The following is a 14,124-nucleotide window of genomic DNA, read 5'->3' on the forward strand; positions in this document are numbered from 1 at the left end:
CAAAGCTGCAGCGCACCAGGCCCATAGTGCTCTAGAATAACGCGGTCGACGAGAAATAGGCGAGATTCTATTTGCGCGTCGGCGACGTTGGGCCGCGTCGGCTCGCGCTCGCTACGTACATCACGCCGTGACGTTGGACTATAGACCTCGGTTTTTCGCCGACGTAACGTCGCGGAGGCCGGCGTGCGCGTGCGCGTGCGTTACGTCGGACTATATTGGGGCCTACTCTAGCTCCACGCCCACTATGCTTCTCTTCAAAACAAGAACCAAAACCGGAACCTTTAACTAGTAACGTTGCCTTCAACAAGCCGAATAACATCTCAAATATGCTATTCGTCTTAATTCATGCAAATTTGTTTTGATACAAATACTTTGCAGAAGTTATTCGTTTGGTTAGGCTTATATGTATTATTTTTGCTCAGAGGTCACTAGCCTGCGATCGTGGCGCCTCACAACTTCGTTTTTTTGTGATTCGGTTAGCGCGCCAGCCGGCCAGTGATTATTGTGGTATACGCGTTTTGCCTTGGCGTTGTATGTGTAAAGTACGCAACGTTCCACGGTTTCCATTTGTAGTCATCATGCGAGTTAACGCCAAGCTCCTTGCCAATTACCAGCGGCAGACCGTATGCCTGATGGGCAGGGTTCTTCAGGTACTTCTCTTTCCATTGCCCTATCTGGTCTTAGTATTTTGAACTGGTGGCGCGCTTTAGCGAGCTAGAATAAAAGGTATTCTAGTTCAGTATAACTCTATAAGCACGGGTGCATGTGCATTGGGTAGTTTGTTTCCCTTTGGGCGCGTGGCTTTACGGTCGCTTCGCTTGCATGTTTTTCTACCGCAGTGCGAGCCGCAGGGCATGTCGTTCAAGATGGAGTCCCCGGACAAGCAGGTTGTCCAGATAATCATGAAGAAACCCGTGAGTCCTAATTCTAAGGAGGACTTGGGACAATCCTGAGCCGAACTTTTGTATTGGTTCAACTTATTATTGTTTCTTCTTTGCGTCACCCGCTGTCTTATCATCTGCTCGGTTGTTGTCACCGTGATTTACCATGTGGTTTTCGTTGGAGACGCGGGCGGGAACTCTTGGGCATGCAGTATACGTAGCGATGCTTTGCGACGCCGGTGCTGAAGCGTGAATTATTAATAAAGAATTGCCTTGCGAGGTGCAAGGTGAAATTCACGCTGTATTTTAAATAGCCTTCATGCACATGTATCAGTCCTTAAGTCTCGCATGGGCCTTTGGCGATGAAAATGCGCCGAGTCTCGCCCAGTGATGGTCGTTTGACAGCAATGAAAACGAAGGCTTGAGCGCTAAGCTTTTATTACAAGTGCACGAGTATACTGTAAAAAAAAAAAGTATATCCATTAAGGCTGAGAACGAAGACTGCAGAAATGCTTGGCTTTTAAAGGAATGAAAATTGCTTTAATTCTTCCAGTTTTCTCACCAAGCACTGCATTTTTCAATGTCCAAAGTTGCTCACACTCAAAAGCACAGCGAAATTGAAAGTTAGACATTCTAAAAGAATAGATGGTTTGCACAGATATGTCAGTGAAGGGAATACGGCACACCGTATCTATGAATAACTAGCTCACACAGTTTATCTGCTGCATAACTATATTGTGGTTGTATACACAATATTTTATTGCTCCAAGCACGGCAGTAGCTGCAAAATTAGCTGAGACTCAAATTTTTGTGCAAGGAAGATCCCAGAAGGCTGTTGCGGCAAATGAGTGCACCATATTACTTGTGGCAAATATGACCGAGAATTAGTGGCGAGAAGTAAATCAGCAATTTCAGCTGTCAACAGTGTGATTTGGCAAAATGAGGAAAGTACCTCGGAGAGACTGATCTCAAAGGGACCCAGTCACTCCATCTTCGTGAGGAAGCACCATGCAGGGAGACTGTATGCTTCCAGATCGCAGTTAAAAACGATACACCAAAAAGCAGCCATCTGGGCACCTTTTTCTGCTGCAGTTGATTGGAGAGAAGGCTTCTGTCAACTAGTTCTGGTATTCAAGAAGCCATAAAGGAATGAATGCTTGCAGGAGGGTTACCAAGGGTGGAAGTGCCGCTCCATTATACTCCAAAACTTCTCAAAACCGGCTGCCTCGATGTTCTGCCGTCAAATTTAGTGGAACATGGGTTTACAAAGATGAACCAGCAAAGAAAGGCGCAGGACAAGGGGAAGTACACACACAACTCTGATGACTTACATCTGATTTGTTCTGAGGAAGAGACTGAAAAAATAACATACACATACCATCCCTCTGCAGGTAGGTGATCCAACCAAAAAGAAAGAAGGTATTCATGACAAAAGCATACTCTTTCTTGGTGAAGCACTGAACAACTTTGGCTTCAGGCACAGGAAGCAGCCTAGCTTTGCATTTCAAGGGCTACAATTGTCTCCTTCGGTTTCATCATGCCTGTGTTATCGGTAGCGGAAATCAGAACGTGAGCTCCTAGAAACATTTTCAATCGAAAAGAATGAGAAAACCTGCCTGAGTGATCCATCACTTCTTATCACTGAAAAGTATACAGTAGTGCCTCGTTAATATGGACACTTTGGTTTCCGACCAAAACTGTCCATAAAGCGAGTCATCCATAATAACGAGTCATAAATAAAAACAAAAAGGATTTTATTGAGAAAAGAGAATTGTAATTAACGACTGCTTTTGTGCATAACGGTGTGCACTGGACTCAAAATTTCACAGAACACCGGCAATTTTGAGTGCATTATCCTTTTCATTGTTGTCTTCGAAAAATTGTAGTGCAGTCTGAAGCGACTCGCTTACCATGACACCCGTGATGTTGGGCTTTGTGTTGGTCGAACTTTCGAGCACGAACTCCTCACTAGCCGATGAATCAGCGTCTGATTCTTATACTCACCGCACTTCCAAAATGGCCTCTTCACTGAGCAAAGTAGCCGCTAAGTATCTGCTTGAGATTCTCCTGTGGCGAGGAAACAGCCGAGCTGTCGATACTAGTCCCTTGCAGCTTGGATTGACTGAGATGGCTTTTGCCACTTGTATTCACAGATATCTTTGCGCCTACGTTCAGCTCTGTTCTTTTGCGAACTCCCGCCATGCCAAAAGCCAGACTCAAGTTGAGGGTTACAGGCTCCTGATGCTGCGCACTTTTTTGCCTAGTTAACCTTTCTGTCTTTCCATTCTTCTGATTCTTTCTTTTTTTTTTGCCTTGTACTGTTTCTGTAAGGAAGCAAGGGAGTCAAGTTGGCAAGCTGCTATGCAGAGGGCTATCGAACATCCCATCTTCTTGGCGCTGTTTTTATGTGCTCCCAGCAAAGAAACACTGCAAGCTGAAGTACATTTTAGAACGACGGCTAGCCGACTACGAAGAGCTCAGACCTTGTCAAGGCCGCATCGCTGAGTCAAAGCGAAGCTGACATACGAACCGCCTAGTGTGCAAAGTTTGGCAGTTCGGCAGCACAACCGGGACGAAAACCAGGAGCATGAGAGGAAAGCGCGTCCAGGGCGGGACGCCCGGTCCCGGTTGCGTGTTCGTACGTCGCCTTTCTTTTGTCGCTCTACTTTGTGGGTGTGTTTTAACTCTCACCGAAAAGCGTTAACGGCTTCATGGAACACACATTGCGCTTTGGGAAAGAAAACTTCAGTTCCCACCGCCACTGTAGGCACTTGTCTTTCTTCCTGTCATTTCTTTCTTACGCTTTTACCGGCCTCTCTGTTCACGTTCAGCAAAATTTATTGCAACCACATGTTGCTGTTTTCCCGACGGCGGCGGCACTTCTGCTGCACCCAGAAATCTCCTGGTTCCCCCCTTTCGGGGTCTTTCTTACGCTGACCCTCGGTTTGCTGTGTACGCTCTCCGCTCTTGCGCTCTCCTCCCTTAGAACGGCGACACGCCTGCTTTGGTTCTTTCCAACCCCACAGGACTCGTTCAGGCATCCCGCCGTATCGGCTGTCGCGTAGGTTCACGGGCGGTGCTCCCTTCTTTAACTTGCGTTCGGACTCCTTTGCTTTTTTTTTTCAAGCACTGTCCATATTAACGAGACAAAAATACATGGGCCCAAGTGGGGCGCGTGCATTCTTCCCCTGTCCATTGTCCGGACAGCGAGTTTCCTTATTAACGAGGCATAAATACATTGAAAAGGTTTCGTCCCTAGAAAAACTGTCCATAATTCGGGTCGTCCATATTAACGGGGGTCATATTAATGAGGCACGACTGTAGGTTTTTGTCACGAATGCCTTCTTTCTTTTTGATCAGAGCACGTGCCTGCACAGAGATTGTATGTTTATTTCTTCTTTGGAATAGATCAGTTCCAGCGGTGTGTACCTACTCTTTTTGTCCGGCATCTATCTAAGCTTATTCCATCTTGTAAGCATTATGAACCAACTTGTCCAGTGATTTATGCTCTTGAGCATGGGTTTTTGTTGCACCGTGGGCCATTGTATAGCCAATACAATTCCTGACCATCAAAAAGGCTGTGGCATATTGTGAGTTGCATGTACACACTATAGAGGCTGCCATAGTCGAAATGATGGCAGAGTTCTAATGCATCTTGCACTGGGCCTATTGCACAAAATTTTCATGAGCTACGAAAATATAGAGCATAATAAATTTTTCTTTGCAAGTAACAATCCACGAGAGGTTGGAGCGACTTATTTGCAAAAAAGAAAATATGTTCTGTGCACTCGGCATAGCACCTTTTCCCAGCCTTTTGAATCGCTGGGGTTAAGAGAAGTAGGAAAACTGAGCGAACCACCTTGAGTCATTAGGAAACTTGACCGGCAACAATGAACTTCACGAGTTATTCTGTTGGTTGTGCTGTGAAACATATATTTTTCACCATCGAGCCTTACTGTAATTAACAAGCGTGGCAAGCCTATGCCAGAAGACATACTTGAAGTGGTAAGGATTAAAACCAGCAGAAAAATGCAGACAAAGAGAGAAGCACACAACACAACGCTGGACTGACAACTGAGTTTATTACTAACTGACATTCATATATACCCTTCAGCGAAGAAGCAACACATGCGCACGTGGCAAGAGAAAAATAATGGCAATAACCGGGAAAATTACCTTAACAGCGCACTATCTATGTGTGCTGTAAAGAGCTTAGGAACTGAAATTCTTTATCTCATCATTTTTAATAATGTGAAAAGCTTCCAGTATTTCGCGTTGGCTCTTTGTTTTACCCCGTCCCAGGATGACCGTTTCCTTAAGCAGTGGCCTACATTTATGCTTTTGGCAGTGTTTTGGCAAATTAGCCCGTTTGTCAGAAAGTACGGATCTTTCATGCTCACAAAGTTGGGCATTTAAGCACCACACGCACAAAAGGACAGAGGCAACTGAATGGGAGCAATCAACAAAATTGATTTCGGCACTACATGGGGTGTGTTGGCTGGTGCTCATCATCTGACATGGTTCCACCTGTAAGAAAAGTTTTGTGCCTGTGCGAGCTATTGTTTCTATTAATAAGCTTTCTCCTGTCAGTGTGACTTTTTTTATTAGACCTGTAGAATGCTAGAATGGATTCAGGACCGTAGTAGCCATGGAATAATGTCCAGTTTGTTTCATTGCAGATTCAGGAACCATTGGAAGGGATCATCGAAGTAGTTGGAGAAGTGACAGCCAAGTTGGCCATTGTTTGCGAGAGCTATGTGCTGTTCCCTCCTGCACTTGCAGAAAAATTTGGTAAGCTTGAGATGCTGGAAGTATTCCATTGACTGTAAAGAAAGGTATGCCTGGGCTCTGCATGGCGGCCCAGTTAACTCTCTCATTTTCTTTCGGTAGCACAGCACTCCACAAAGTCCTTTTCAAAGCACAAATGTTCAACCTTATTAAAGGAGCGGGCCCTACAGGGATTAGCTCAACAATGGAACAGTTAAACTGGGTTATCCCCAGAAAATTTTGAGAGGTGGACACTTAGGACCAGTTTGGAGAGGGTGGGTTGGGGGGGAGTATAAACCAAATAGAGTAAAGCAAGGGACCATAAAAAATTGTTTTAATTATTGAATGGCTTTAAAAAACTCTCAAAAATCGTTTGCATCACAGTAATTTCAGCTGATCGACACCTGTGCGGCGCCAGTCTGCATTTGAAATGATACCCAGGTGAGAACGATGGTTTATTGCCGGTTTTGTCAAGTGCTCTGCTCTGTGCACACTGTCAGGAACATTGAAGTCTCCTCCGCTATTTTTGCAGTGTGTTATGCAGTAGCAATGCTTCCCCAAAACAGTAGGGCCATTTGTTTAACCTACACCAGTGTAGCAAATCTCCTATACCTACAATGGATTTTTGCTGCACTGATGCAGGTTAAAAAAAGCCCTATTGCCGCAGTGGTTTGAGGGTGCACAGTCCACGCGGCCAAGTCAGTGTGCAGTGAGGTGAAACTGCGAGTGTACTGGAAGCGGCCCATGAGAGATATATGCTTAGGCATTGGAACACTGTCCCAGAGTCAAAAAAAAAATTGATGCACATGAAGCGGCGCAATAGCCAATAACAGCTGCAGGATGGCATTAACTTAAAAAAAGCAAAACTGAAATTATGTGATTGAGCTATATCGGCATCGGTGCGTCAAATGTCGTATACCACCATGCGTATCGTGATTGTCCGCAATTACCGTCAGCTACCTGGACTGCATCTCCGGTTCTTGAGCGCGTGTAAACAGCGTTTTTACTAGAACGTGCTCGCTGCCACTCCTAGCTTCCACTGCGTAGTCACAGGAAGTTATTCAAATTAGAGCCCGAGAGGTGGGTGGGTGGTTGGATCGAGGTAGGGCATTGAACCTTCATTACTACTCTGCAGAGTGCCAAAAGAGTAAATTTTACAACGAAGCTGCACATTTTTCATACTTGCAATTTGTTTCTGCATGTGGCAGCTATAGTCATCATACCAGAATTAGTTGCTTTGGCCACCTTGGGCACTCGCTGTGGGTACGAGAGCTTTTGGATCGAACCAGTTGCAAAACGCCGCTTCAAAAAGTGACTAGTTTTTTTTTGTATGCATTTTTTGGGTGCCTGTGAATTGTTGCGCCATCTGGAAAAGGGCACCTAGAAAATTTTCTTCATTGTCGTCATTGCCATTTGGAAATCACATTTTTCTCTCCTTTTACGTCTTAACTGTATGGCTATTACCCTTAACAATATTTCCTACAGCAAGTCTTCGACTAAGTTTATTTTCCATAGTGGTTGTGCATTTATCAATAATCTTAAAGTTTGCAAGTTAGACAAGGTTCCTTTAATGGCCGCGGCCGCCGCCACTATTCATATACACCTGAATTTTGACCAACCAAAACCTTCATTTTTTGATGCATGGGCCCTGTGGGAAGTTCTGCAACTTGTATTGAAGAGCTCTGGTGGATATGTCGTTACTATCGTAGACGCGCAGCTTTTGTAAAGTACAGGCAATCTGTTTGAATGGTAAAGTTAGTCATGCTAATTGTGTAGTCAAATCTCGTTAATTGGGCCTTCCGAGGACCAGGGATAACGTTCAAATTAACTGAGTTTAAAGTATCTACTGTTGCTAAAAACTGCTGAAAATGGCTGCAGCAATAGAACTTGTCAAGCTAGTTGGTTCATAATTCAAAACAAAGGCTGCGCTACCGAGACAAGGACGAAGAATAGGCAAGATGCACATGAATGCATTCATGTGCATCTTGATTCTCCTTCGTCCTTGTCTCGATAGCGCAGCTTTTCTTTGTTTTGCCGCAGCTAAACTGCAGATTGCCTTTCTGTGGGCTCTGTGCCATTTTTTAACTTGCCTCTGTGTTTGCAATATTCTTTTGCCACTCTTGAGGTTATAAGTGTTCTTTTTTTTTATTGTTATAAAATCAGTTGTTAGTTAGCACCTGTCCTTTCCTGTGCATGTTCTAGTCCTCGTTTTCTTGTTCAGTTGTATTCTATTTACGTTGCTGAAAACTTTTTGCATCGCATTTATCTAATGAACACCTTGAATTTGGTACTGCATATGATTGAGGTGAAAGCTAAGCGACCATGATATCTTACAGTCCTGTCAAGTGGTTTGCTTCGGACACAGTGTTGGAAATGTTGAAGAATTGGTCCACAGTTGCATGTGGTTCCATGGCCTGTTACACAGTGTGATGCAGTGCCTCTTCATTCCATTGTGAGGGTGCTTAATCACATGCGTTGTTGCAAGGCATCCTCAAAATGCGACGATTCAGCATGCTCCACAACAGCAGGCAGAGCAGGTGGATGCAAGAAAGAAGTATGCATAGGCATTAGAATGGTGTCATGCATGCCATCCAAAATAAAACTAGGAGGCTAGCATTGTGTAAAGTAGTGTCCGAAATGGTGCAACTGGCCGTTTTACGCCTGATGGCTGCTGTGCGACGTTGTGAATTTGCAAAGTGAAACTGGAACTATGCCGCCGGACTATATTTTGGAAAAAAGGGGACTTCTGATCACTGTTGCGCCTGCCATAGTGTGCACTCGTGTGGTGCTTGGCCATCACTCTTCCATGCAATCCAGGTTCCAGTAGGTCTATTTGCAGTATCTCTGTATTCACGGGTTGTACAGCCCCGTCCACTTCTAGCTATAACCAGGTCCCTGCTTTCAAATCGTCATCGCGTTCGACTCGGCCGCGCAATAAAGTCAAGTGACAGGCCATGTGAAGCAGCACGTCCGGCTCCCTCTGTGCTTGCATCGTTTTGCATCGATATGCGTCTGCGTGCAACGAAATATTGCCTTGAAAGCAGCGTCCATGTTATAGCTAGAAGCGGAGGACCCTGTAGGTCACCCATCCGAATTTGCTGGTGTGAGCCTGCCTATGTCCAAATTAATGAGCGCCTGCTTCCATTAACTTGTTACATTGGCTGGGGCCGTGCTCTTAGTTTGAATTTTCGATGGGTTAAAATTGATGAGATTTTTCTGCAGTTCTGAGACAGTGTTATTAGTTGCTTACCCTGGGTGGCTCTGCGATAGCAGCGTGTTGAAATCCTCGGATGGTTACTTCCACCTCCAGGGCCCTCAGAGGCCAAGGCAGTGGGGTGACACTCCCATAGAGGCAATGGGATGGAAAAATCGCTGGCGACACTAGCGGCTCCTATTTTTTCGGTGGTAAACACTCGGATCTCGGAAAAAAAATCGCTGGCGACACTAGCGGCTCCTGTTTTTTCGGTGGTAAACACTCGGATCTCGGAATCATCCCGGACAGCATCGAAACGCTCCTGTGGCCGCGAGGCAGTGCGCGCACCCGCAACAGGGCAGTGGTGAGCCTCTGTGCGTTCATCGAGCGGGCGGGCTTGAAGCCTCGCTTGCTCTTCGCCAGGTAGTGCGTGCGTGACCTGAACGCTCCGTATGTGCTACCTTGGACGTATGCTGCCGGGTTCCCCACCCCGGCAGCTGGTGCATTGTGTCGCGCGTCTGCGACAGGACGCTATGTGCGCGCGACTATGTATATACATCAATGGTATTACATATATATGTGTATATATTTTGTAAACAATTGCAGGGGCCGCTCGCATGCAGGCATTTGTGGACAGTGCTCGGACACTTGCGCACGAGCGATGCGAACTCGTTCGCCGTCCTTACTTTGTAAATAATGTACAAAGCTCCCCCTGTCCTTTCTTCCTATCGCTCCCCTCTCTACTTCCCCTCGCTATCCTCTCCCTATCCCCTTTTCCTTCCCGCCGGCCGCAGCTCAAGTGCTTCAGTTTTTTAGATAGCAGTTGCCGCGGCCGGCAATTCTCTTTTCCTTCTTTTTGATTATTTAAAAAAAAATAAAAATAAATAAATCAACCACTACCACCACCAAACACTCTGATCACTAAAATTCATCCGTACCCAGCCGAGGGTAGAACAAGGTATATAATGCTTTATATTGCTATATTTTCCCATTATTAGCACTGAAAAATTATTAGCAATGTGTACGACCGGTAAAAACTTCAGATTTTACCCGCAATTGGAACTCATTGATGTTCGCTTCGAAATTGCACAAGCCCCTCTTGCCGCAACAAGCCAATCCAATTCGTTATGGCAGCGGGCACGTTAGGAGTGCCTACCGCAGTTGTACTGCTGCTGCTAGTTTTTTTTTATACGTTTTGTCGCGTGCTGCTTTCACCCAGCGCTTCCGAATATTTTATGAGCACCCACATCCCATGTGTATTGATTGGTTCTTCTCTTGTAGCACCTCAGGTGCATTAGTAAAGCTGTAGCAGAATGCGCCTTGGCGCACACTGCACCCTTGAAAGCGTCATGTGTTAGCCAGGCATCAACACAAAATACTAGATATGAATTGCATACTTTATTCAAATAATAAATAGCACATACAAAAATGACGTGTTTGCGCATGAGTATCACGGCGGCAGTAGCTAAACTTATGTGCATGCACTATGAAGAGGCCTGACTTGACGAAACTGCAGCACGACTGCATTTTCACTGTAACCATGTTAACAAATTTATTAAAGAACCAACAAAAAAACTAACGAAAGCGCAATAAAATATTCCTGAAAGTTCTTCGCCCTGCAGTGCGTATAGTCAGGATGATGATGATGAATGTTCTGTCGTAGCAGCTTCAGGTAGCAGCTGTCATCGGCCTAATATAGCTAACAGTGTCGCTATCAGTCGTAACTGCTTCGCTAATGCAGCTAGCGTTTTAGATGAAGTGCGAAATATACCTCTGGTAAGCAGGAACTGTAGAACTTCCACAATGCTTAGTAGCCGGTGCTGTCGCACAGCTTCTTTACACAACACTATCCCATCAAGTTGCTTCTTTTCACTCCTTACTTTGAAAAAGTTCCCAGCGGCATGTGGTACTTGCTATGGCCATCCGCGCCTGCTGCTACACTCTCAGCTGACTATTCAGATGGATGGGAGGGGGTATATGTCACGTGGGCAGATAATTTTTTCGCAACAGAACATTTGTAACTGCGCGTGGCTCGTTTTGAAATTAACCTATGAACATAAATGTATTGTGCCCCATGCTTCTGTAACTGTGGAAATTGTTATTTATATTAGGCCCAGCGCAACCTGCGTTTTACCTCTGCCTACGGTGCGCTGGTATCATTCCGACCAGAGCTCTTCAATACTACCAGTTGCGAAACTTCCTATAGGGCCCATGTATCAAAAAACGGCGGATTTGATTGGTCAAAATTCGGGTGTTTACGAATGGTGGTGGCACCCGCGGCCATTAAAAAAAACTGCGTCCAAATTCCAAACTTTCCGATTGTTGATAAGTTCACGGCCATTATGGAAAATAAAATTAGTTGAAGACTTGCAGCGGCACAAGTTAAGATAACAGCCATATAGTTAATCAAGATGGAAAAGAGAGAAAAATTTGATTTCCGAAAGGCAATGGCGGCAATAGCAAAAAGCTTGTATTGTGCGCTTCCAGATGGCGTGGCAATTATAGACACCCGAAAAATGCGCACGAAATCCGGTCATTTTTTGAAGCGGAGTTTCGTAACTGGTATGATCCAAAAACTCCGATTCCGACAGTGGCAGCTCCTATAGCGCGGATGCGGGAACATGCCACCCCCCTGGCCAAGGTTAGTGCTGTGTAGCTCCAGGGCCTCATTCTTGAAGGCCTTGAAGGGCGACAGAGTGATTGGTTTGCTGGGGTTCACTTGGAAACGAAGGTGTCAGCATAGTGCTCTGCAGTGCTGCTTGAATATGTGCACCTGCACGCATGTGTAATTGACATCCCACACTCTTCTCGACTGCATTTATCTTAGGGGGCCAGTCATGTGCAAAGAAACAGAGGTGTTAGCTGCCCCTGAATACCTAACATACACACATACCGTAGCGCCATCTGTGGTATGACAAATGCCATTTGCCATCTCCCCTTCACGTTCTGTGAGAAGGCAGTGCTAGTTCATATCATTTTTCCCACAATAGGAAGGCTGCAGTCAGAGAGTAATTGATCGGTAAAAGAGTGCATTTAATGTGCATCACTTATGGTGTTTATCAAAGTGCTGAGAGTTCTTTTTTTACCAAAAGCAGATGTGAGAAACTGCCCTGCCATCTTATAGCCAAGTATTAAGGGGGGACGCTGGTCTTAAAGCCATTTTCTTTATTTTTTGAACTAAAGTGATGAAACTTGGCATACTTGTGCAGTTCCTGCTGCTGATTCCAAAATATTTTTTTTTCTGTGAACCAATTAGGTGTTAAGATAATTAAGAATAATGCTGCATTGGATGTGAGAACAATAGGAAAAAAACCACTTCACAAAAACTTATTAGCATATAGCTATATACTAGAATGAATAAGGAACACAATGTTGCAAGCATATTTTTGATTGAATGATTATTTTTCGTTTTATTGCACATTGAAGTTCAGTAGTCATAACATGGAAACGCAGTGGTCACAAAAAGTGCCATTTTAGAAAATTTCAAAGCAGTAAAGAAATCTGCTTGCAACATTGTGTGCTCCACATGTTTGACCTAATACTGAAAAAAAAATTAATTGCTGTATCTGCAATAGGTGTTGAGATATCGCATTCACAAACTTGACAGGAGATCAAAATCCACATCTTGAGAAAATGAGAAAAACAAATGGAGGTCATTTTTAATCACTAAAAGTAAAAAATGTGCACATGTTCACTACCAAACATTGTTAATATGCCCCAGGGGCATAATCATTTTGAGGACTACCTTTGTGGCGCTTCTTCAGAGCACGCTGCACATTTTCTGCCAATGCGCGCTTGCTTGTAGATGCAACAGACCGATGCTTGTCCTTTTCTGCCATACGCCGCACGCTTCTCTGGCCAGGATTCAAACTCTGCTCGTTCAAAATTCCTGCCGAGGTCCTTTGGTAGCCTATATCAAACTTCAGGACTGCTTCCGCTACTGCGGCCTCGGCACTGAAGAGAGATGCATGCCTTTCTTTTGGTGCCAGTGCCCATACGAGAGAGTGCAGGCTCTTTGTTATTTTGGGTTTTCCCCCTTGCACATCGCTCAAGGAGCTTCTTGCTTTCGTGTAAGAGAGGCGCTCATAAATTGGTCGCAACACCTTGCATACATGACTAGGAAGGCTGTAGTGGTGCCTTGGGGCTGGCTCTCCTCTGGCACTCTCAGCATTTTGCCGGCACCAGGAACTTGAACTTGTTGGGCAAAGGCTGTGATCCGACTCTTGATCATTTGATGTCACATGATAATAGGTAGCCATCACCACTTTTGCCATTTCCTCTATGTTGCTAATGTGGGGCTTGAGTGCCCAGCTATAATATGAACTTAACTTGTTGACCAGATCACCAGTTAGTCTTCCCTTACCACCAAGTGGTTGCGAGCCTGAACTTTTTTGTTTTTACACCAGATTGCGGAGAGCTGTCCCCATCCGCTTTGCACATGGTTAATGCTATCTTCTTTGGTGACCTCAGTGTAGCCATACACTTGGTCATCTTTCAGGGCGAGGAAGGACCGTCTGCAGCCGTCTGACAGCACCGTTGTGTATCTGTGGTTGTGCTTCTGGAGCGATCTTCTGAATAGGATTATGGCTGCTTCTACTTCCATCTCACCAGCCTTTTTATCAGTATTTTTCTGGCAGACTTGGCTTGCTCTCTATTCTTGGTACGTGGGGTCGTCCACTTTCGGTCCCCGCTCACAACCTGCACAAATATTACTCAGCACAACATAGTCTAGGACAAGCCTGTAAAAAGCTCAATGACAGTGCCGACTCAGATGTGGGAAGAATGCCCACGAGTCATCCAAGTCCCATCATAGGACAGGGCTACGTTGCCAGGATTGCGTTGAGTTCATCGTACAGCTTCCGAACTGACTGCGCATTCAACGGTCACTTTCTCAGCTGCACGCGTCGCGGCAGGCGTCAGCTTTTCTTTTACTTAGCTCTGCCACGTTTTTGTGTGCAGTCCACGATGGGAAATATTCATTGTGGCAAAGATGTCGTTGAATGCAGTCCGCCAGTTGCTGGTACTTTGCATCGAGCACGCAGCCAGAATGTTCACAGTGAAAGGATTTGCACTTTATTTTCCGTCTACACGCGGCAAACTCCACGCCGATACCTTGTCGCCGCAGTTGACACATGTCAAGAAAAGCTTGACAGCGAGGCCGTATTCTTGATCACCTCGACTGATTTTCACACTCCCTCCGCACGTTTTACACTTTGCACCGTCAAGAACTGATTACAGCGGCGGTCAGACCTGTGACGCAGCAGGGGGAGCTAATAATTTCTG

At 45.3% G+C, this 14,124-nt stretch overlaps 1 protein-coding gene across 3 annotated transcripts in view; it reads left to right on the forward strand.

Annotated features, from left to right (window-relative positions):
* The first annotated feature begins 456 nt into the window (after positions 1 to 456).
* The window catches only part of LOC146201313 (replication protein A 14 kDa subunit-like), a 37,805-nt gene continuing 24,137 nt past the window's right edge, over positions 457 to 14,124 (forward strand). The window contains exons 1-4 of one of the 3 annotated variants that reach the window (XM_084595760.1): positions 458 to 650; positions 840 to 914; positions 5,561 to 5,672; positions 6,033 to 6,089. In XM_084595760.1, coding sequence (XP_084451886.1) covers positions 534 to 650; positions 840 to 914; positions 5,561 to 5,672; positions 6,033 to 6,082 — 354 coding nt within the window. In that variant the 5' untranslated portion in view covers positions 458 to 533 and the 3' untranslated portion in view covers positions 6,083 to 6,089. Of the gene's footprint in view, positions 651 to 839; positions 915 to 5,560; positions 5,673 to 6,032; positions 6,090 to 14,124 lie in introns of those variants that run through there. The other 2 variants (XM_084595759.1, XM_084595758.1) reach the window with 2 other exon arrangements.

This window comes from Amblyomma maculatum, chromosome 2 (genome assembly GCF_055883805.1).
Source record: "Amblyomma maculatum isolate TAMU_Amacu chromosome 2, ASM5588380v1, whole genome shotgun sequence".
Lineage (NCBI taxonomy): Eukaryota > Metazoa > Arthropoda > Arachnida > Ixodida > Ixodidae > Amblyomma > Amblyomma maculatum.